The 24,599-nt window shown below is 38.0% G+C and overlaps 1 protein-coding gene across 24 annotated transcripts in view; it reads right to left on the bottom strand.

The window, feature by feature from the left end:
• Positions 1-24,599, bottom strand: part of TMCC1 (transmembrane and coiled-coil domain family 1) — a 163,088-nt gene that overhangs the window by 37,146 nt on the left and 101,343 nt on the right. For 5 of the 24 annotated variants that reach the window (XM_028479831.2, XM_028479835.2, XM_028479842.2 and 2 more), the window contains one exon: positions 4,972-5,080. The exons of 16 other annotated variants lie outside the window; for them this stretch is intronic. In XM_028479831.2, coding sequence (XP_028335632.1) covers positions 4,972-5,080 — 109 coding nt within the window. Of the gene's footprint in view, positions 1-2,104; positions 2,330-2,400; positions 2,540-4,971; positions 5,081-24,599 lie in introns of those variants that run through there. 3 more of the 24 variants (XM_028479836.2, XM_028479839.2, XM_055080238.1) reach the window with 3 other exon arrangements.

Here is a 24,599-nt window from a genome sequence, read left to right as displayed (position 1 = left end):
AAGTGGCAGAACAGGGCTTCAGATCATTAGATATTTTTCAGATTTTATGATCCCAATTTCTTACATCTTCTCATATTTAGAAAAGCACTTAAATCATTAATGGAGGCATCTGCTCCTTGTGACTAGTGGCAACTTTCTGCCAACATGTGTGCTTGACTGCATGAATCCCCCTTCACCAAAATCACATATATACTGAACTCCCCACCTACCTCTTTGGAGTAGCTCCTCACAGCTATCTGAGAGGCTGTCTCCCAGGCTATAGTCCTCATTTTGCCCCAAATAAAACTTACTTCACTACTCTGACGTTGTGCATTTTTTTTTCAGTCGACATCAGCATAGGGTCTTTACACATGTAACACTGCCTACTGTTGTTTCTTCAACTCTCAGTCAGGCGTTTCGCTAGGTGCTTGGGCATATATTGACAAAAAAAATAAAGTCTCTGCCTTCATGACACTTAGGGCTGAGTGGGGAAAAGTGGTGGAAACAGAAAAAGCAGTAATCAAACAACATAAATTGTGAAAAGTGCTGCAAAGAAAAAGAACACAGCGCTGTGAGAAAAGGAATAATGTAAGGCAGAGAAACCTACTTTAGATTGGGAGGTCACAGAATAATTCTTTGAACAGGGGCATTTAAACTGAGTTCTCAAAGACAGAAAGGAAGTTTTTACTTTAACTGGCCCACAAATGAAAAGATGTATTATTACAGTAGGTTTCATGTGCCAAGAGAATATAGAATTTGGAATTTTATCATAATCAAGATGAAAATACACAGTTAACCCAACAATTCAACAGAAGAAAAAAGATTTGTCTATTCACTGCTTCTTAGAACTCACTTGGTGAAAGGGTGAGACTGTGTTACCAAAAACTTAAGGAAGAAGCAGGAGGATGATGAGAAAGGAAAAGGCCAGTAAACAAGGAGGGGGCCACCTGCCCAGTAACCTAATGGAGTATATGGATAGCTGTATTTACAAGGCTTATATAACCAGTGAGTCAGCAAAAAGCCAGGTGTCAATGGTTTTCTTCTGTGCCCCTCTAAGCAGCTAGAAAACTTGGCTCTCTACACTGGTGAGAAGGGGGGGCTCAAGGACAAGGTCCGAGGTAGGCTAATAAAACAGTCACCATACCATCCAGCAACACTTGCCTAAGAAAGGATGAGGAAAAGTAAACGTTCATGCTTAGAAAAACACAAGAAACAGGATCCAACTTAGGGCAGATTAGAGCAAGGTAGGATTTCACAGACCTAATGTGACTATTTCTTTAACTTGCAATAAAATGCTTATTAAAGATCCCCAAATCAAGACTCCAGAAACTGCTGAAAGCAAACCCTAGATTTTAAAGAGAAAATATCTTTACCTTTCTTGGGGTCCATAAGTATTTCAGGGCTACTTTCTACAACCATCTTTTCTCTAATAAAGGCTAATATGTATTAATAATAACAGAAAAAGGCCTCATAATGATACAACTGGGCCTGGCAAAGAAAAATTGTACAAAACATAAAAGGGGTTAAATCACAGTACAGGCAAAGAGATAAAGCACTAACAACCACTTGATAATGAACAGCAATGCTAATGAATCTAAGATAAACACCCACCAATGCACAGCTATGAAAATTGCAGCCTCCTCAGCCTGCCTTCCTCTACCTCCATACTTATATTCTCAGCCTATTACTGTTCCAGTGGCAACAATTTAATAAGAGCAAGAAGACTTTATTTTTTCTTCTCCACTTCAGGTCACACACAGGGAAAGCTGGGGGAAAAAAAAAAATAAAGGAGCGGGGGTAATTATGACTATTCAAAGAAGGGAAGGGATATCTTATTGTTAGCGTTCTTTGCTCTGGAAATTCCTAGCTTCTGCCTCTTCATGGATATCGAGAAAACTTGATGATTATTTCTGAAGGTCACAAAATGGAATGACCAGAAATAATGGTTTCCTTTCTAGCTCCCTTGGCTATCCCTTACCACCAAATGCGAATCTCTAAAATGTTTCAGTTATTGCTAAGAGGCAATTCTATACAGTCGATACAGAAAAGTAAAAACAAAAAAACAAGAAAAGATGGGGGGGCAAGGTGGTGGAGACCCAAAACACAAGCAACACATTTATCTTACCAAAACCCCCTGTCAGGCAGTCTGCTGATTTTGCTTGCCACAAAGCTCATCCTTCATTTGTGCACTGCCAGAGCAAGCTTGGATCGTGCAAACAATCACAACCTCTTTTGGCTATAAGCTCTTTCCATTTGTCCCAGCTTCCAAACTGCAGAGGAGCTGTGGCATAGTCTGTCAAGGCTGCACATACTTGGTTTCCGAGAATAACGCTGTAAATGAGGACAGCTACCACTGGGAATGCATTCCCCCGCCAACAGCCGGCCGAAATGAAGCTTCTAGTTGATCCCTGGGCTTCTCACCTTCACAGCCTCAGAGAAGTGCCTTTCACAGAACAGGCAGGTACAGCCACACCACATCAACATCCCTGCATGGCCAATCCTCCGCAGTGCCTTCCTCAGCCTTCATACAGTTCCGGTTCTGTCTCCTGCATCAACTCTTAGAGCTTTCTACATCTGGGAGCCAGGGAGGACTCTGCTGAATAAACAGAAAGCTTCTGCCAAACAAGCATCCGTGTCTGTGCAATCCTCCGCAGTGCCTTCCTCAGCCTTCATACAGTTCCGGTTCTGTCTCCTGCATCAACTCTTAGAGCTTTCTACATCTGGGAGCCAGGGAGGACTCTGCTGAATAAACAGAAAGCTTCTGCCAAACAAGCATCCGTGTGTGTGTGTGTGTGTGTGTGTGTGTGTGTGTGTGTGTGTGTGTGTGTGTATGCGCGCGCGCCTGGATGTGGGTACAGTTTGCTAGAGCTGCTAATGCAAATGAATAGTTGAATAGTTTGAGAATGGAGATCACAGACAGTAGCTGCCTCTCTTCTCGAGCTGTGAGCATCTTTTATAAGAGACAAAAGCACCAAACTGGCTGAATTTAAAGCTACAGGACATTAATTCACCATCCACATTTGTATTTTCATTTAAAACCTCTAAACCTTAAAGATAAGGTTTAGAGAATAGCTTAAAGAAGGTTAAAAACATTCTAAATAGGATAACACTGTTTAGGTAGCTTGGTTCAATAAATACAAAGAGAAAACAAACTACCCATGTTTCAACAAAGGACTAAAAGATCGTCAGGACAAATTTCTATGCTTTTCTAATGTTTCTTCTCTTATTTTCATTTTAGGTTCACAAAGTCATTTAAATGAAAACCGAGCAAGAGAAAGACTTCAGAAAGACTTCTTGTGCAGAGCATGAGACCCTGAAGTCTTTTTGACTACGGACAAAGGGAGAAAAAGCTTCTGAATGAAAAGCATTAAGGTCTCTGAAGTTTAAGCAACAGATTAAAACACCACAATCGTAAACCTGAGCTTACCTCCTGTACCATCACATACTATTTATTCAATACCCACGATACTGCATGAAAGAACTGAATGTCTTGAAGAAACTGTTTCTGCACTGAAAAAGTCACTTTGGGATTTATCCTTAAACAACCTATCAGATCTGAGCTTTATTTCTTCACTTATACAAGTAATTTTGGGAAATGCACACGGGAAGAATTTTAATGATTATAAAAGATATTGTAGCGTATACAATGTATAATAGCTAGTAACATTTTTTTGAAGTTAACATGCACAAAGGTTAACATGAAAACAATTTGATATAGTACAGTATAGTCCTTTCTATGAGCCTAAAGCTGTGATCATTTCTATACTTCTATTTAAGTATGGGGCTGGAAGCTCAAGCCAGCACAGTACGGAGAGTTCAAAGAAGGTTCTTCTATCAGCATTCACCAGCTTCCTTAGCATTTTTCATTTAAAATCAGAGAAAGTACTCTAAATGGAATCCAAAGTATCTTGAATGAATTTGAAGAAAATTCTGGGTTAAAACCATGGCTCCAGAAATTCCTCTTTTATCTCTAGAGGCACAGAACTCAGACCTTGACTCTCCAGAACAAATTAATGAAGAATTTTATGACTTAATACAAGTTGTGTCTTTGCTTAAAAATTAGGTTATAAGGTTTCAACAGAGTAACTATTTGTTTCTACAAACACAAAGACAAACAAAAAAAACCAAAACCAATCCTGCACTGCTAGCATCAACATCAGCAGATGTTTCCTTAATTCTGTTTATTAGCATTTTAAATATACCTTCTTTTAAGACAATTATGTTCATTGTAGAAAACTTTGAAAACACGAGTGGGCATAAAAGAAAGCAAAATTATGTGCAATATCATCATTTAGAAAAAACCAAACCAAACATTTCTGTCATGAGGCTCTTTTATTCTCTTTCCTTCCCACTGAGATCACTGAAGTAAGTGTTGAGACAAGGTGTCATAAGATCAAAACTGCCTTGACTGGATGAGCTGCCATATGTAGAGAGCAGCCCTGAAGAGTTTCCTGGGTGTGTAAGACCTTGTGTGTAAGAAATGTTCACTGTGTATTTATATGAGAGTCACGATCTTACCTTACAAAAAATTATTCTCAGTTTTTGAGGTTCCACCAACATGCTAATGAATTTACCCAAGTTGTCAGAAAAGTACCCCTCACTGACTGCCTTAGCCTGGATTCAAGTCTTCTTGGCTCCCAAAGCAAATCTCAACTGGCAATAGAACATTAATTTTGCTACTTTCTGGTTCTTTCCATTTTTTTTCTCTTGCTGATTTTGTTTGTTTCTGCTTTATGATAAATTACTCCTCATTGATGGCAGCACAGAATGAGAATTTGATTTTAATCATTTGACCATTTGGTGGTCTCTTCAGAAAAGTGATACATAACAGATCTATTTTCTGTTGGGTAATAAACCAAAAGAGAATTCAGTATGTTAGACTTTTCTTTCTGCCCATTTGTCTATATTGAGCTCAACTCAATTAAAAATGCTGTATATATTATAAAGGGGAACAGCTCTTTGATATCTGTACTGGTAAGGTTTTGTGCTTACTTTTGATTCACGGCTGAAGTTGTAGAACTGAAGCCATAGCTCTCTGTGTGTCTGTGTCTGTAATTCAGAAAGATCTTGACTTCTTGCTGTGTAAGTATAAAATGTTTTCCTATTTTTAGAAGACATTAAAAATTAATTATAATAGCTCTTAAATTAAGGGGTTCTGTTCTCGTTGGTTTTATAGAGCTAAATAAGCACTTACATATCAAATATTCTTAGAAGTCCAAGAAAACGAACTGAACATGTAATACTTTAAATATGTTAGACAAAGAAAAAAAATCCTTCTTACAGAAACTACTAGTTCTGAAACATTAAAAAAATACAAATTCATATAATTAAGTTAAATATTTTGCAAATCAAGACTAGATTTGTAAACAAACAAAAAAAACAAAGAAAAAAGAATAGTTTTGTCCAAGTATAACACTGCACACATTTTAATTTACTTGGGTTTGTTTTAATTCAGATTAAAATTAATCTGAACTTCCTAAATTTACTTATACAGGTTTACTGATCAAATAAGTTAATAATACTCTTCTTATATAATGTCTGATACTTAGAAAAATGAAAATTTGTGTTCATCGAAATTGAATCGTAATACTGAATACCTTTTTTTTTTTTTTTTTTTTTTTTTTTTGCGGTACGCGGGCCTCTCACTGTTGTGGCCTCTCCCGTTGCGGAGCACAGGCTCCGGACGCGCAGGCTCAGCGGCCACGGCTCACGGGCCCAGCCGCTCCGCGGCACGTGGGATCCTCCCGCACCGGGGCACGAATCCGTGTCCCTTGCATCGGCAGGCGGACTCTCAACCACTGTGCCACCAGGGAAGCCCCTGAATAACTTTTTATATCAATAGCAATTATGTGTCAGCTTAAATACCTCCAAGATCTTATGGCAATTTAAAATCTTGGACTAATGTTAAATGTAGCTAATTAACAAATAATTCTTGGATGCTCAGATAAATTTCTAAGTAAATAGAATACTACATGTTGATTATTAAGCATAGTTTTAAGTTGATATACATTTGCTTCTTATTTGTATATGCTATTAGAGTGGCTATATCTTCAGGTCATGTTACCAATCGGGTTCATTTTCCCACTTTAAGAAGGTGTAAGTGCACACATATGGTCACCTTATCTTTGATAAAGGAGGCAAGAATATACAGTGGAGAAAAGACAGCCTCTTCAATAAGTGGTGCTGGGAAAACTGGACAGCTACATGTAAAAGAATGAAATTAGAACACTCCCTAACACCATACAGAAAAATAAACTCAAGATTGATTAAAGACCTAAATGTAAGATGGGGCACTGTAAAACTCTTAGAGGAAAACATAGGCAGAACACTCTATGACATAAATCACAGCAAGATCCTTTTTGACCCACCTCCTAGAGAAATGGAAATAAAAACAAAAATAAACAAATGGGACCTAATGAAACTTAAAAGCCTTTGCACAGCAAAGGATACCATAAACAAGACCAAAAGACAACCCTCAGAATGGGAGAAAATATTTGCAAACGAAGCAACTGACAAAGGATTATACAGATGGCCAAGAAGCACATGAAAAGCTGCTCAACATCACTAATTATTAGAGAAATGCAAATCAAAACTACAATGAGGTTATCACCTCACACCAGCTAGAATGGGCATCATCAGACAATCTACAAACAACAAATGCTGGACAGGGTGTGGACAAAAGGGAACCCTCTTGCACTGTTGGTGGGAATGTAAACTGATACAGCCACTATGGAGAACAGTATGGAGGTTCCTTAAAAAACTACAAATACAACTACCATATGACCCACCAATCCCATATCAATCATTAGGTCTAGTCCACACTCAATTTACTCAGCCATAAAAAGAAACGAAATTGAGTTATTTGTAGTGAGGTGGATGGACCTAGAGTCTGTCATACAGAGTGAAGTAAGTCAGAAAGAGAAAAACAAATACCGTATGCTAACACATATATATGGAATCTAAGAAAAAAAAAGTTCATGAAGAACACAGGGGTAAGATGGGAATGGAGACGCAGACCTACTAGAGAATAGACTTGAGGATGTGGGGAGGGGGAAGGGTAGGCTGTGACAAAGTGAGAGAGTGGCATGGACATATATACACTGCCAAACGTAGAACAGATGCCTGGTGGGAAGCAGCCGCATAGCACAGGGAGATCAGCTTGGTGCTTTGTGACCACCTAGAGGGGTGGGATAGGGAGGGTGGGAGGGAGGGAGACATGAGAGGGAAGAGATATGGGAACATGAGTATACGTATAACTGATTCACTTTGTTATAAAGCAGAAACTAACACACAATTGTAAAGCAATTATACTCCAAAAAAGATGTTTAAAAAAAAAAAAAGGTGTAGGAGAAGTGTGGGGCTGTAGAAAATCTGTTATGTGTATTCAGGAGCCTTTCTGGTCTGCTAAAATCCTTGTGTGTGACAGATATTTCTTATTATCCATTCCCTCCACCTAATCTTCTCTCTGAAATATGTTATAATTGATATAGGAGGTTCGAACTATGCTAGGAGGAACAGTACAGGTGTAAAGTCCTTTTGTTTTTGAAGGAAAAAGAGCATTTTTGTCCCAAGTAAAGTGGCAGTTTGTTCCAGAATTTGAAAGAAAGACAAATCTTAGAACCTGAATTTGATTTGCCTTGGTTTATACTACTGGGATCTGAAAAGAAGATATGAAATATGTCCAAATTTTGCAAAATTCAATCAGTTTTGATGGGCTAGTTTCTTTGGCTTACTGATTAATAATGCCTTCATCTACAATATGAAAGATTATTCTTTATCTTCTGTGTAATTTTCCTAGATAGCAGAATAACTTTCTGGCTTTATGTTGGATTTACAATGTTCTTAATGATTAAAAAAACAAAACAAACCAACCAGAAAGAACAAAGGTTTTTTACTTGTGAAAGAGCTAAGTTCTTTAAAATTGCAATCCCTTACTTATTTATTATAATGTTTTATTGTCATTTTGATTAAATAACCAAGTACTGTTTCTCATCCATGCTCCTATCTTAATCAAGGGCCCAAATCTCTTTCAACAATTCTTTTGATTTTGCCTTCCCAAGACTGGCTCCTAAATATAGAAAAATGAAACTTTCAGGTTAACTGTTACACCTAAAACTATCTTTGAGAGTCTCACGGAAAGGAATGTACAAGGTACTCTACAAACTATTGCTACTCCAAAGAACAGACCCTTAGGTACATGTTTCTGAGCTGACATCACTTAGATAACTTTCAGAATTTACCAGTGGACTAGACCAGGATTTCCATGATGCTTTTCAGTCCAGAAGCAGATGTTTCATGAAAGCAGACTGCTGACCCAAGTTCCATCTGAGCAAGAACTAACTATACAGGACGCAATGAACTGATGAAGGAAATTTTATTGTGGTTTTTTGTTTAGAATACTGTTGATGTTATTTTAATGTTCTATTTTTTGTGGCTATATGAGGAAGCCCTTTTACTTTCTTCTTAAACTATTTCTAACTCACATTTTAGTAGACTCTGCTTTTGTGATCTAAAATAAAACATTAAGTGGTATCTGATTTTCACTGAATCAACAGCTTTCAGAAACTTACTGAGTTTTCCTTAACTTTTTATGGCAATACAGTTATTTGTATAGGATCAATACTAGTATCTTATCTCCTTTTTATTAGGATATAATTGGATTTTGTAACCATACATACCTGGAATGTCATATTTGAGAAAGATTCTCATTTAATCATATATGAAAAACCACATTAAGAATAGTTGACTTTATATATGGAGCCAATGTCTAAAAAGAAGCCCTCCCAGGAAAACCGACCTGATGCCTGATTTACAGGGTTCCTGGCTTAGCGGTGGTAAGGAAGGTCACTTACTTCCTGGCAAGCCTCAGCAAATGCTGGGGACCTAAAGATGAGATTAACTCACTCAAATTTATCAGCTCTGTAGATGAAATCTAGTCAGAGAGTTTCTTAGGTGTGGTTTCCTAACCTTGGGATAGTAAATAATAGAGGTGTTAAAAAGTCCAGTCTAAGATTCTTTACGAAAACTTCCATACAGAAGTTAATCTTGTAGCCTTAGTAATTGCTCAAAACTGTATCACTGTGGATTTGCAAAGAAAACTCAAGGATGTCTGTATGATTAATTAGCACTCTTAATGCATCTATATAATCAGGTCAAACCTAAAGAGACCAACTATTTTGCGATCAAGAAAAATCTTTGGAAATTATTTATGATCACAGAGGGATGGGAGATTGTCAGCAGAAACTGTGAAAGACTAAAATGGTAAAAAATTTTACGTGCCCTTTCAAGGGAGTATCTGGTGTTGTCTATTGGATATTTTGGAGTTCTCTCATAGTATAAAGGTCTGCATCTTTGTCTCTGGCTAGGTTATTCTGAAACTCTGTAGAGACGGAAATTACCTTGTGGACAGCGCTGGTGATGAAATACAAATCAATTTTGTCTGGTAGAGAATATAAATTTCCCTAAGTCTAATTCTCATTTTAATATCTTACTGGCTCCTAATAATTGGTTAATTAGTGAGTTAAATACAATCTTTGACATATGTTCATTTTGTATGAGAGTCATAATTTTACCTTTGAAAATAACCTTTAACATTTGGGTCCTTAGCTTTTATTAATATTTTGTAAAGCATCTAATTAAAAAGCAATTGTTTAATTCTGCCTGTTTTGATAAGGCTCTTACAAAAGAGCTAAGAACTATTTTTACATTTTTAAAGAGTTCTAAGAACAAAGAAACAAAGAAGAATATGTAATAGAGCACTTCTGGGGCCCTCAAAGCCAAAAATATTTACTATCTGGCCCTTTACAAAAAAAAAAAAAAAAAAAAAGGTTGCTAACCCTTGCTTTAGATCAAAGTTATAGTATCTCAATTGGCATAGATATTTTAATAAGTGTGATCAACTTGACAAACTAGAAGACACCGAGGATTTAGCAGTAAAGTTAAGTTAGGACCCAGACTGAGAAAATAGGTTCCTTTACTAAATACCACCCAAAGATGTATCAGGGATATTTTAATGATAACACAAAAAGTTTCCTTTACAAACAACTAAAAATGTTTAAGTGTTATTTTATAAAGAAACTTTTTAATACTAGTTTTTCATTGAGTAGTTTTCAGACTTCTCAATACTGATTAAAGTTTACTGAACATGCCTTTAGATGGAAACAAAGCTGAACACAAGTTTCACTAGAATCTAGTTTCTGAAATAATTTTATACATTGCTGTATCAATACAACAATCTGGACAATAACAAAACAAAAATAATAACAAAAAACCCTACTAAATTCAGAATTGTATGTGACAAGAAAATATTTTTTCCCTCAGTAATACAAACCTACAATAGTACCCTTATGGTGTTCAACACTGTTGAGTATTGCGGGGATGCTGAAAATTTCATAAGGAAATAGATTTTATCCTTCCAAAATTCCTGGGGAAAAGATGTCTTTTAAAAACCTCTTTGTTGGGCTTCCCTGGTGGCGCAGTGGTTGGGAGTCCGCCTGCCGATGCGGGGGACGCGGGTTCGTGCCCCGGACCGGGAGGATCCCACGTGCCGCGGAGCGGCTGGGCCCGTGGGCCATGGCCGCTGCGCCTGCGCGTCCGGAGCCTGTGCTCCGCAACGGGAGAGGCCACGGCGGGGGGAGGCCCGCGTACCGCAAAAACAACAACAACAACAACAACAACAAACAAACCTCTTTGTTATGCAACATTTCAAATATATATAAAAGTAGAGAGGATAATGAATTTTATGCACTCTTTATCCAGCTTCAATTATTAACTCATGGCCGGTACTTCCTCCCTCCCTAGCAATTATTTGGAAGCAAATCCCAGACAAAAGATACTCCTTATAAAAACCAAGACGAATTCCAGAGGCTTTTCTATATTATTAAAACCTACCTCAGCTGTCAGACCTCATGGATACTACTTTATTTTTTGGATAAAATGCTTAATGTTCTCCTTCTCTTTCACACTTTACTATATTTTATTGATGAAGGATCCACTGGGGAAAAAAGTCCAAAGACCAAGGAACTTGTTCTGTTTCTATAGACTAACCTTCTTGATGTTGATGCCTGATGACTGGCTGGATAAATTTTTCCAAAAGCAGCAAAAGATGGGGAAAAGTAAAGTTGAATCAAGCAAGAAAAATGATAAATCTAATAAATCAATTACTATCTGTACTTGTAGAAAGCAGAGAACAGATCTGCAAGGAAGGCACTGAAGTTAAAACTAAAACCTGTCGCATCAGTTGGCTGTGCATTCCTCAAGGAGTCTCTTCTCTTGCCCTCCTCCAGCTGGCAACCAGTTCAGCTAAAAAGTCCCTAACTGTACCAGCCTCCCACTGGGATTCAATAAGAGGTAGCTTTTGACTTCAGCAGCTTTCTTTATGAAAAAGTAAACCCCCATAACCAGCCAGTGGGTGGGGGAGCAGAAAAATGACAAAGTGAGGAACTGTAAAGGAGTTTAAAATCTTTTGAGATTAGTATAGTCATATGAACCTCTAAGTAAAGCAAGTACTTTATTTTACTGCTTAGAACCAATTAGTTCAGAAAGGAGAGCAACAGAAGCTTTTGCTTAGTGCCAAAGCCAATACCAGAATTATGAGGTTTTAGGAAGGAAGAATAGAGGCACTGACCTTCTTTAGAAATTAGTTAAATTACCTGTCTTCCTATTCGAGACAATTAACTGAAGAAGTACAATAAGCAGTGAAGGTTGCTTATTTAGGCTCTGCCTACCTCAAAGGAATCATGTACCACCTAAGGGGCTCAAAGGTGTTTGGGGAGCTATTTCACATCTGTAAAGTACAATAAAGCCCTGATGGGAGTATCAGCCTCCAATCAAGGAAGGGCCAGGTAACCCCCAAGCACCACCCGCAAAGCCAAGTACAGAATCATACAGAAATTTGTGTCATAAGATGAAAGGGTATATTAAAATAGTATCTGTGACGTCATGAGACGTAGTATAGAACAGTGGTCTCCAGCCTGAGGTGTGTAAAAGGGTCAAGCTGTTTTCCAGATTTCCAAGGGCCCAATAGAAAGTATACATTCACCCATAATGAAGTCGTATATGCAGATTAAAATGACAAATATTTAATTTTGTCTGGAATTTTAAGTACTCCAGGTGGTATCATTATACTGGTGCTGCTCAAAAATGCTGACTAGCTCTTAGTTCCTAATTACTTTTCTTTTTTTCAGGAAAAATAATATATGTTGTTTGTAAACAAACATTTTCAAAATAGCAGGCTTATGAGGAAGAAAAAATATAGCCTTTAGTGGGACCAGGTTGATTTCAGTTTTCTTTTCTAAGTGAGGTCATACCTTCAGTGTTTTTCAAAAAGATTTTTTCTTTATTGAGGTAATATATACAAAACACAAAATTTACCATTTCAACCATTTTTAAGTGTACAATTCAGTGACATTAAGTACATTCACAATGTTGTGGAACCACTGCCGTTATCTATTTCCAGGAATTTTTCATCATCCAAAACTGAAACTCTGTACTCAGTAAGCAGTAATTCCCCATTTCCTCTAATCCCAGATCATACCTTCAATGTTAAAAAAAAAAAAAGGCATGACATAATACTATACATAGAAAAGCCTAAAGATGCCACCAGAAAACTACTAGAGCTAATCAGTGAATTTGGTAAAGTTACAGGATACAAAATTAATACACAGAAACCTCTTGCATTCCTATACACTAACAACGAAAGGGCAGAAAGAGAAATTAAGGAAACAATCCCATTTACCATTGCAACAAAAAGAACAAAATACCCAGGAATAAACGTAACTAAGGAGGCAAAAGACCTGTACGCAGAAAATGATCAGATACTGATGAAAGAAATCAAAGATGACACAAACAGACGGAGAGATACACCATGTTCTTGGATTGGAAGAATCAATATTGTCAAAATGATTATACTACCCAAAGCAATCTACAGATTCAATGCAATCCCTATCAAATTACCAATGGCATTTTTCACAGAACTAGAACAGAAAATTTTACAATTTGTTTGGAAACACAAAAGACCCTGAATAACCAAAGTGATCTTGAGAAAGAAAAACAGAGCTGCAGGAATCAGGCTCCCTGACTTCAGACTATACTACAAAGCTACAGTAATCAAGACAGTATGGTACTGGCACAAAAACAAATACAGATTAATGGAACAGAATAGCAAGCCCAGAGATAAACCCACACACCTATGGTCACCTAATCTACAACAAAGAAGGCAAAAATATACAATGGAGAAAAGACAGCCTCTTCAATAAGTGGTGCTGGGAAAACTGGACAGCTACATGTAAAAGAATGAAATTAGAACACTCCCTAACACCACACACAAAAATAAACTCAAAATGGATTAAAGACCTAAATGTAAGGCCAGACCCTAGAAACATAGGCAGAAATTTGCAAATGAAACAACAGACAAAGGATTAATCTCCAAAATATACAAGCAGCTCATGCAGCTCAAAATCAAAAAAAACAAACAACCCAATCCAAAAATGGGCAGAAGACCTAAATAGACATTTCTCCAAAGAAGATATACAGATGGCCAACAAACACACGAAAAGATGCTCAACATCACTAATTATTAGAGAAATGCAAATCAAAAGTACAATGAGGCATCTCCTCACACCGGTCAGAATGGCCAGCTTCAAAAAAATCTACAAACAATAAACTCTAGAGAGGGTGTGGAGAAAAGGGAACCCTCATACACTGTTGGTGGGAATGTAAATTGATACAGCCACTACGGAAAAGAATATGGAGGTTCCTTAAAAAACTAAACACTGAACTACCATATGACCCAACAATCCCACTCCTGGGCATATATCCAGAGAAAACCATAATTCAAAAAAACATATGCACCCCAATGTTCATAGCAGCACTATTTACAACAGCCAGGACATGGAAGCAACCTAAATGTCCATCAACAGAGGAATGGATAAAGAAGATGTGGTACATACATACAATGGAATATTACTCAGCCATAAAAAGGAATGAAATTGGGTCATTTGTAGAGACACGGATGGCCTTAGAGAGTGTCATACAGAGTGAAGTAAGTCAGAAAGAGAAAAGTAAATATCGCATAATAACGCATATATGTGGAATCTAGAAAAATAGTATAGATGATCTTATTGGCAAAGCAGAAATAGAGACATAGATGTAGGGACAAATGTACAGATACCAAGGGGGAAAGGGGTGGGGTGGGAGGAACTGGGAGACTGGGACTGACACATACACATTACTGATACTATGTATAAAATCGACAACTATTGGGAACATACTGTATAGCACAGGGAACTCTACCTAATGCACTGTGGTAACCTAAATGGGAAGGAAGTCCAAAAGGGAAGGGATATCTGTATGTATATGGCTGATTCATTCTGTTGTGCAGTGGAGACTAACACAACATTGTAAAGCAACCATATTCCAATAAAAGTTAATAAAAAAGGCAAAATAAAACAACTCAAATTTCAAAAGTATACGGTAAACCATCAGAATATGTTCAAGCATATTCTATGTCTGAGAAACTACCACTTGGAGGAAATACATAGGTAATACTATATTGTTTTAGAAAATGTTATTCGCCACAGTAAGGAGCTGTTTTCTTGCTATGCTTCATGAATGTCAGATCTACATAAGCCATCTACTGAAAATCCTTACTTAATATCTATTTTATACCTTCCAATCACAGGTGAAGAACAGACCATACTGGGCTCTCAGGAATAAAAAAACAAAACACATTTTTCACATTCTCAGAAAATATAAAAATTGCTAAAAGAGCAAGAAAATGGCTTTTGAGGGCTAGTTCAAGTCCATGTGAGAAGAACAAGGATTGACTCAATTTATTCTTTCCAAAATCTTACTAGCCATAGATGGCTTCGGTGGGGGAAGATATGAAGCTATTACATTTTTAAATAACCTGGCTTCATTGTTCTTTGTTGTTTAATTTCCCACTAAACTGCATACAGCCCTAGTGGTTCCAAATATTCTTTAAGAATAGCAAAATAAAAATACAACCAAGAAGGAGGAGGAAGCAAGTTGAAGACACGTATGCTATTAACTGGCTACTTATGGTAATATAATGCCTTCCAAACTTCTTAAAGTTTGCTATAAAAAAACAATTTAAGGGCCAATTTCTCATTCCTTTGCCCTTTCTCTTGAGATACCATCACATTACAGTATTCTACTGTTTAATGTCATTAAGCTTAGACAACAGCCCTTATTATATTAGTAAGATGCGGTTGGAAGACTGCTGGTCTGCAGAAGAGATGGAGTTGAGTCCTTGCTTTGCCATCCATCAGTTTTGGGACTTGTGTGATTTATGGAGCTTAAAATAAATCAAGGTTTAGTACCTAAGAAATAGGACTAGAGCTTGCAAGGTTAAGGTTGAAAAACCAGAGAAAGCATAAATAGGATAATTGAAGACAAGAGATGAATTGTCAAAGGAAAATGAAAAGACAATAAATATAATATTTAGCTATTTACACAAGAACATATACTTAATAAATACTATTAAATATTTATTAAAGAAGGAATAAATGAGTAAGTAAAACTCTGGGAATAGTTAAAATTTAGGACAAAAGACAAAGATAAATTTTACTCTGTTGCAGATTAGATGATCTCAGAGTAAATATTCACCTGTCTCCTGTTTTTTCCTGAGACATTATGTCTTAACGCATTCTGCCATCTACTTTGGTAGTTTCAATCTGAGAAGTCAAAAGCTTGAGGAGAGGTGAGAAACTAGAGCTGTTCTTAGTGAAACATGATAAGGATTGGAGTAAAGTAGTGGCAGAGGAAATGTGAAAGAAAGGCCTAGTGATTCTTCTGAAGAAGGAACCAATAGGATTTGTTGACTACATATTGGAGATGAAAGAGAAGAATGAATAAAGATGAGGCCCCTATATGGGAAAAGAATCTAAAAAAGAGTGGATATATGTCTATGTATAACTAACTCACTTTGCTGTACACCTGAAACTAACACAACATTGTAAATCAACTATACTCCAATAAAATTTTTTTTTAAGTTAAATTAAAAAAAAAAGATGAGGCCCAAGTTTCCAGTCTAAGAGAACGATGATGCAATAGGGAAGATGAAAAACAGGGTTAGTTTTAGGAAAGACAATTATGAATTCAAATTTAGATATTTTGAATTGCAATAAGGAAAAGATAATCATTTAGAAATGGTTAGAAAGAAAGTGAAGCTGGAAATCTGATCCAAAGAAAAGGATCTCCTAGAGATACTTCTATAACTAGTGTCAACATTTAATGTAAGATGACAAATACGAAGCCAAATATTTACATGTTCTTTGGCCCAAGTGTGCTTACATTAAATAGGAACAGCATGTAAGTGAACAAGTCTTGCTGAGGTCAAAGCAACCAACTTCTAAATTCCAAACTCACATCAGGTTTATAGTAGTCAAAGTGGCTGAATGAGAATCTGTCCTGTTCCTGAAAATATCACAAGCACAGGTTCACTAAGCTGAAGCTAGGAAACAACTCACTCCTAGAGCTTCAATGAACTGCAATCAATGTACATACAATAGATATATACACAGCAATAGTATACTTATGATTATAATCACAGAGGGGAAAAGGAAGAAGATAAGGAAGATAACGCACACCTTCTACTGGGGTCAATAAATATGTTCTAATATAAAAAGTATAGAGAATTAATGTCCCTTCAGACACTAATTTATTTATTATATTAAAAAAATTTTAAATTGATGTAGAGTTGATTTACAATGTTGTGTTAGCTTATGATGTACAGCAAAGTGATTCAGTTATATATATTCTTTTTCATATTCTTTTCTATTATGGTTTATTTCAGGATATTGAATACAGTTCCCTGTGCTATACAGTAGGACCTTGCTGCTTATCTATTTTATATATCGTAGTTTGTACCTGCTAATCCCTAACTCCTAATTTATCCCCCCCCCACCCCCTTTCCCCCGGTAACCATAAGTTTCTTTTCTATGTCTGTGAGTCTGTTTCTGTTTTATAAATAAGTTCAACTGTGTCATAGTTTAGATTCCACATATAAGTGATATCATATGGTATTTGTCTTTCTTTTTGTCTTCTTCACTTAGTATGATCATCTCTAGGCCCATCTACGTTGTTGCAAATGACATTATTTCATTTTTTATTGCTGAGTAGTATTCACATTGTATATCTATGCCACATCTTCTTTATCAATTCATCTGTCAATGGACATTTAGGTTGCTTCCATATCTTGGCTATTGTAAATAGTGCTGGTATGAACATTGGGGTGCATGTATCTTTCCGAATGAGAGTTTTTTCTGGATATGTGCCCAGGAGTGCGATCATACGACAACTCTATTTTTAAAATAATTAATTAATTAATCAATTTATGGCTGCATTGGGTCTTCGTTGCTGCACGCGGGCGTTCTCTAGTTGCAGTGAGTGGGGGCTGCTCTTCGTTGTGATGCACGGGCTTCTCATTGCGGTAGCTTCTCTTGTTGCGGAGCACGGGCTCTAGGCACGCAGGCTTCAGTAGTTGTGGCGTGCAGGCTCAGTAGTAGTGGCTTGTGGGCTCTAGAGCGCAGATTCAGTAGTTGTGGCGCATGGGCTTAGCTGTTCTGCGGCACGTGGGATCTTCCCCGACCAAGGATTGAACCCGTGTCCCCTGCATTGGCAGGCAGATTCTTAACCACTGTGCCACCAGGGAAGTCCAGCAACTCTCTTTCTAATTTTTTAAGGAACCTTCATACTGTTTTCCATAGTGGCTGCACCAATTTACATTCCTGTCAACAGTATAGGAGAATTCCCTTTTCTGCACACACTCTCCAGAATTTGTTATTTGTAGACTTTTAGTGATGGCCACTCTGACTGGTGTGAGGTGGTACCTAATCGTAGTTTTGATTTGCATTTCTCTAATAACTAGCGATGTTGAGCACTTTAGATACTAATTTAGACATCAATGTTTCCTCAAAAAATATCTTAGATGTAAAAGAGGGAATGGCACCAAATAAGTGCTGTGACAAGAGCACCAGGGTGCTAACAGCATACTGCTACCCCTAACATCCGTACTGCTGGGGTTCTCCCTTTCTAGTGAGAAAAGACAAGAAGAGGGAAGGGCAGAGGGAGATGAAATATGCCTGGGGACTCTGCTTCCAACCAGGGTTACTCCTGACATTTTGGCCATTATGTCATCCATGGGCTCTATTCACTAAAGCCAGAATCACTCCCCTCTCCACATCTCTGCAACAACCAAAATACCCTCTCACATTTCCAAAAACCAGGGTGGGCAGTGGGGTGGAGAGGTGGAGGTGGGGTAGGAGTTGATAAGTTCCTGGACACCTGAACTTTACAATTCAAGAATTTTCATGAAATATGGTTCATTCATTAAATATCTGTAAGCCTTCAATCTTGATTTTACTTGTCAGAATCCAGTAATAAATGCCATCATGTTCACTGGCCTGATTTCCTTAGGGTCAACCTATTTGAAATACTTCCCCCCCAAAAAACAAATCTAATATAGCAATAAAATGACTTATTCACAGAAGAGAGGGGAAACCCTGTTCCGAGGTTTCTGTATTCCATTAGACTACATGTAGGTTTGCTATAGTATTTGAATGGGTTAATTAACACAGGCTATCAGTAAACTCTGTGATTTCACTATGGTAACAGTGAAATAAGGACTTACAGCTGCAGGTCAACAACCTGGGGTCCCAGTGAAACTACTCACAAAGTAAGGATCCCTAAAAGTTATAAGAGACCAATTTATTTATAATTACATAAAAGGAGGGGGATACATATGGTGGGGCCCACATTTGCTTCTGGTTCTCCAGGACCAGGCAGACAATGTAGGCTCAATAAATGTCTGCTGAATGAATCCATAAGAAATAAGAATATAAATCATAACACCTCAAATACATGCTTCTGCTATTTAAATCTACAAATAGTTGTGGCTGGTTTCTGAATTGGAATCTTCCATTTTTTTGCATTCAGTGTTTTACAGAGCCACCTCTGATTGCTAGACAGTGTCTGCTTATGAATTAATTTTATGCCTCTAAGGATTGAGTTAGTTTCTGATATTCTACAACCACATAAAAGGTAGAGTTACAAATTTTTTTTTCTCCACAGAATTCCAAGCCAGAGTTGTAACAGACAGTAAAAGATAGTTTACCCCATGATTAAGTGAAAGCACCCACAATTAAAATGAGGAGACAAATTTCTCACATAAGACTAAGAAGCAATAAATATGGAAGACCTCTGTTTCCAAGCCATTATTTAGAAAATCAATATGGAACTGCCTCTAGTTTGTTCTTGACTTTGGCAGTCACTCAGGAAAAAAACATTTTCTATCTTCCCATGAATATTTTCTGACAAAATTACTTCTATCTCCTAATGATGTGATAAAAATTAATTTTCAAAACATTTTAAAGTTAAAATTAACTTTAAAGTTTAGATGCTTGCTAAGGCTTCATAGGGTATTATAGAATTTGTAGACAATTAATCTAGGGAGCTGGAAAGGAAAAGTTCTAATTAAAATTCCTAAAAAAAAAAAAAATTCCTAATAACTTAGTGCTTTCTCTTGCACGTTAAGGGGAAAACTTTAAAAAGACAAATTTGCCCATGATCAACTGATAACAAATGTTCTTTGTTCTTAGTGACTCCTTGTAAACAAAACTGAGATGGGGATATTGTTAAGCATCTCTCTTATTCTTTTCAACTACTGGGAACTCTGTTTTCTCTCAGGGTGTTTTATGTTGTAAGTATATCAACAACAATGTTTCTGTTATAACATCCTAATATTAAGGTAATATTAATAATGCTTCTTTTCTAGAATTTTAATTTCAAAGAATGACTAAGACAACCTAATTTTTTTTCCCCCTTTGGCCTCGCCGCACAGCTTGTGGGATCTTCGTTTCGTGACCAGGAATTGAACCCAGGCCCTGGCAGTGAAAGCACCAAGTCCTAACCACTGAACTGCCAGGGAATTCCCAAGACAATCTAATTAAAATGTATTGCAATGTAACAAGAGCTTTGTCTGATTTAGGGTGATTAAGATCTTATCCACTAGGTAAGATCCCACAGTATCTAAATTACTTTGAGTTAAGAGATCTGCTAGAGAACCTAGTCATAGCATCTAATTTAGTCCCTGTGTTTGCTTTCTCTTTAATTGAAAATGGTGTTAAGAACAGTTGACCTGGGCTTCCCTGGTGGCGCAGTTGTTGAGAGTCCGCCTGCCGATGCAGGGGACATGGGTTCGTGCCCCGGTCCGGAAGGATCCCACATGCCGCGGAGCGGCTGGACTCGTGAGCCATGGCCGCTGAGCCTGCACGTCCGGAGCCTGTGCTCTGCAACGGAAGAGGCCACAACAGTGAGAGGGCCACTTTCCACAAAAAAAAAAAAAAAAAAAAAAAGAACAGTTGACCTTTCCATAAATCACATAATGTAGTGACTTATGCTTTACGTCTGAGAATACCACTGGATTCCAACTTTACAAATTTTCATTATTCTTTTCAGCTGCTTGACATCTTCAACTCTGACTAAAGCGTGGCAATGTCTTTAGCCAAGGATTAATGAAGAGGTTGAAAAGGACAGGAAGCAAATTGCAACAATTCATCAGAGACTGTGTTCCAGGATGATATTTTAGTACTCTTTTCACTCATTCATTCATTTACTCAGTTATGAATAATTAGTTATAATTTTCCCCTCAAAAGATTTCATGAAAAACTCTCTTAAATATACTGCTGGGGCTTCCCTGGTGGCGCAGTGGTTAAGAATCTGCCTGCCAATGCAGGGGACACGGGTTCAATCCCTGTTCCGGGAAGATCCCACATGCTGCGGAGCAACTAAGCCTGTGCGCCACAACTACCGAGCCTGCACTCTAAAGCCCGCAAGCCACAACTACTGAGCCCGCGTGCCACTACTGAAGCCCGCATGCCTAGAGCCTGTGCTCTACAACAAGAGAAGACACTGCAATGAGAAGCCTGCGCACCGCAACAAAGAGTAGCCCCCGCTCGCAGCAACTAGAGAAAGCCCGTGCAGAGAAGCAAAGACCCAACGCGGCCAAAAATAAATTAAAAAAAATTTTTTTAATGTACTGCTGAAATCTAGATATCCTATGTCTTCACAATATCCCTACTACTACAGTAATCCTATTAAAAAAGGAAATGGGGCTTCCCTGGTGGTGCAGTGGTTGAGAGTCTGCCTGCCGATGCAGGGGACACGGGTTCGTGCCCCGATTCGGGAAGATCCCACATGCCGCGGAGCGGCTAGTCCTGTGAGCTATGGCCGCTGAGCCTGCGCGTCCGGAGCCTGTGCTCCGCAACGGGAGAGGCCACAGCAGTGAGAGGCCCGCGTACCGCAAAAAAAAAAGGAAATGAGTTTAATCTAGGGTAATTAAACTTAAGAAAATCTAATGCCCTAGGAACTAGGGCTTCTTTTGTAAAGTACTTATTTATGTACTCCTAACCACCGGTTTTTAATAGTAACAATTTAATGGTAAGGAGACGGAAAATTTGTCTATTTTTCGAAGAATAGCAACTAGAAAATACCTTTGTACACCAAATTTTAACATTAATAAGAAAACTGAGTTCGGTTCCCCGACGGGGAGCCAAAAAAAAAAGAAAAGAAAAACCTGAGGCATTACAGTTTTACCTTAAAACTCTCAGTGTTTTAGAAAGTTTGGATCAAGTAAATGTTTAAAGTACATATATACACCATATGGTTACACCCACTTCACTGTACATTTTTAAATTAATTTAAAATTCCAATTTATTAATTGGTAGGCTACAGAGATTAATCTCATGTAAATTAAGGTATGCCATTCTCAGTTAAGGCAGATTTTGTTTCAGCAAAATAATGTGCAAATTAAGGATTTACATATAGAATGATGTTATTACATTTAAAAATATTATACTGGACTTCAAAACGGCTATTTAAAGGAATCTAGAATGACTGCTTTTGAAAGTAAATAATCACCCTTACCCAAAGTTATAAGGCTTTGTCTAAATCCAGATTTTCCTATATATTAGTAGTTCTAGTTTATAAAGTCCAGTAAAATCCCTCATTTAACTTCTATGAGTAGTTTGTAATCAAAGAAAAATAATCAGTTAAGAAACTGCTTTTTAAATCTAATAAACTAGAAACAGAAAATATGCTAAGTTTGAGACCTGTGTCTCTGTCCATTTCTGAGTCATAGGAAATGTGTTACTCTATTTAAAAAATCAATCTATACATGTCTGTACCTGTAAATTCTGAATCTGCTAAAATCTAAATATCTTGAGAGGTTATCTTGTGAAATAGTCTTATTTTACAGGTGAGGAATAAAAGCTCTTGCATGTTAATTGAATCCCCAAGTTCCTATCTAGTTGTGGTAGGGCTGGGACTATAAACCAGGTCTCTTGAGCCTCAGCCTCTGGCTGATATTATTCTCCTTTTTAGAGACAACTGAGGCTCTAGTGGCAGTACAGTCTAGAACCCTTGCCTCCAAGGTGCAAATGTCCACTCTGATGGTCAAAACCACAACCTGCTGGTCAGTGAGAACCAGTAAGAGTTCTGCCTTACTCTAATCCTGCTTTCATGCCCCCAAAGAAGTAATTAATTGAGTATAGTCTTTAGATCTTGCTCATTGTCTGAGGTATGAACAGCTGCCACCTGGATGTCCTGCACTTGGCTTTACTATTTCTCCCTACCCAGCTCCAAAACTCAGAGGTAATCTTTTTTTTTTTTTTTTTTTTTTTTTTGTGATTTTGCTCATAATTCTGCGAGTCAGGTATTTGGGCTGGGCTCAGTTAGGTGTTCTTGTGCTGGTCTTGCCTGGGGAGTCACTGTAGTGGTTAGGTGGTTCAAGACATGTTTGGCGGTTGGTATAGCTGAGCCTCTCTCCTTGTGGTACAAGGATTTTAGCCTGAACAGCTTATAAGGATGGAGTTGTAATTGACTGAGATGTAAAGCCTGCTGAAGGTCTCAGTATAGCAAGAGAAAGCAAGCCCCAGGCACAACCACTTTTCAAGTCTCTGCTTGTGTGACATTTGGTAATGTTTCACTGGGCCAAAACAAGTCCATGGCCAAACCTTGTATCACGGGAGGGAGAAATAGATTCCGCCTCTTTTTTTGTGTGTGTGTGTGGTATGCGGGCCTCTCGCTGTTGCGGCCCTCCTGTTGCGGAGCACAGGCTCCGGACGCGCAGGCTCAGCAGCCATAGCTCACGGGCCCAGCCGCTCTGCGGCATGTGGGATCTTCCCGGACCAGGGCTCAAACCTGTGTCCCCTGCGTTGGCAGGAGGATTCTCAACCACTGCACCACCAGGGAAGCCCTGTTTTCATTCTTATATTAAATGAGTTCATATTTGTAAAGTGCTCTGAATTGTGCCTGCACATGCAAGTGCCACTGAAGTTTATTAAATATTATAAATGAAAGAAACATCATTTTTCTCTTCTCTCTACTGAATTCTTCCTATCAGCATGATTTTTTTCCATCTCCCACCTTAAAGAAATTTCTTTGTGACTGCATTTCCTCTACCAGTTACTCCCTACTTCTCTGCTCCTTATTACAGTAAAACTCATAAAAATGGTATAAAACTGTCTTCAAATTCCTCTCTTCCCATTCTCAAAGCCATTCAACTGGATTTTATCTCTTTCTATCAAAAAGTTTTTGTCAAGGTGACCAATCATCGTCACATTACTAAATCCAAAGACGACTTCTTAGTCCTCATGTTACTTGACCTATCAGTGTGGCATGTGACACAGCTGATGCTTCCCCCCTCCTATGAAGACTTTCTATAGTTGGCTTCCAGTACACATACTCTCATTTCCCTCCTCCCTCACAGGCTCCTCTTCCATTTCTCAAACTGGAGTGCTCAGGGCTCAGTGCTTTTTCCTCTTCTCTTCTTTACACTCATTCTCTCTCTTGATGACTTCACCTAGTCTCATGACTTAAATATCATCTAACTGTGATACCTTCTTAAATTATATTTTCAGTCTCGATGTCTCCTAAATTCCAGTCTCATACAGCCAACTGTCTATTCGACATTCCCACTTGGATATCTAATAGACATCTCAAACTGAACTCTTCCTCTTTCCCACAAAACCTGCCCAACCAGCAGACTTTTTATCTCAAGGACAAATCCATTCTTCCAGCTGTTCAAGCTAAAATCCTTGTAGTCATCAGTTTCTCTCTTATAGCCAATCCATCAGAAAATCCTGTTGGTTCTACATTCAAAATACGTCAAAAATCTAAATACTTCTCATTATCTTCACTTCTACTACTTTAGTCTGAGCCATGATCATATCTCGTCTGGATTACTACGATGGCCTCCTCACTGGTCTCCCTTGTTGCCATATAATCTATTCTCAATACAACAGCCAGAATGATCCTTTAAAAACCTAAGTCAAATCACGTCACTCCCCTGCTTAAATTTTTCTATGTGTCCTCCTTACATTCAAAGAGAAAACTAGTCCTTAAAAATGGCCTTCAGGGGCATACCTGATTTGGCCCTCTGTGTGACAGATTAATAGCACAAATTCATGCAATCTAGTATGCCCTTCCCTTTAAAATTTGACTTTCCCATTCCTCCCATCAAGAGACGGAATCTGGGGCTTCCCTGGTAGCGCAGTGGTTGAGAGTCCGCCTGCCGATGCAGGGGACGCGGGTTCGTGCCC

Source organism: Physeter macrocephalus, chromosome 18, assembly GCF_002837175.3.
Source record: "Physeter macrocephalus isolate SW-GA chromosome 18, ASM283717v5, whole genome shotgun sequence".
Classification (NCBI taxonomy): domain Eukaryota; kingdom Metazoa; phylum Chordata; class Mammalia; order Artiodactyla; family Physeteridae; genus Physeter; species Physeter macrocephalus.
The sequence above is the reverse complement of the archived record's forward strand: the minus strand, read 5'-3'. Positions and strand labels throughout refer to the sequence as shown.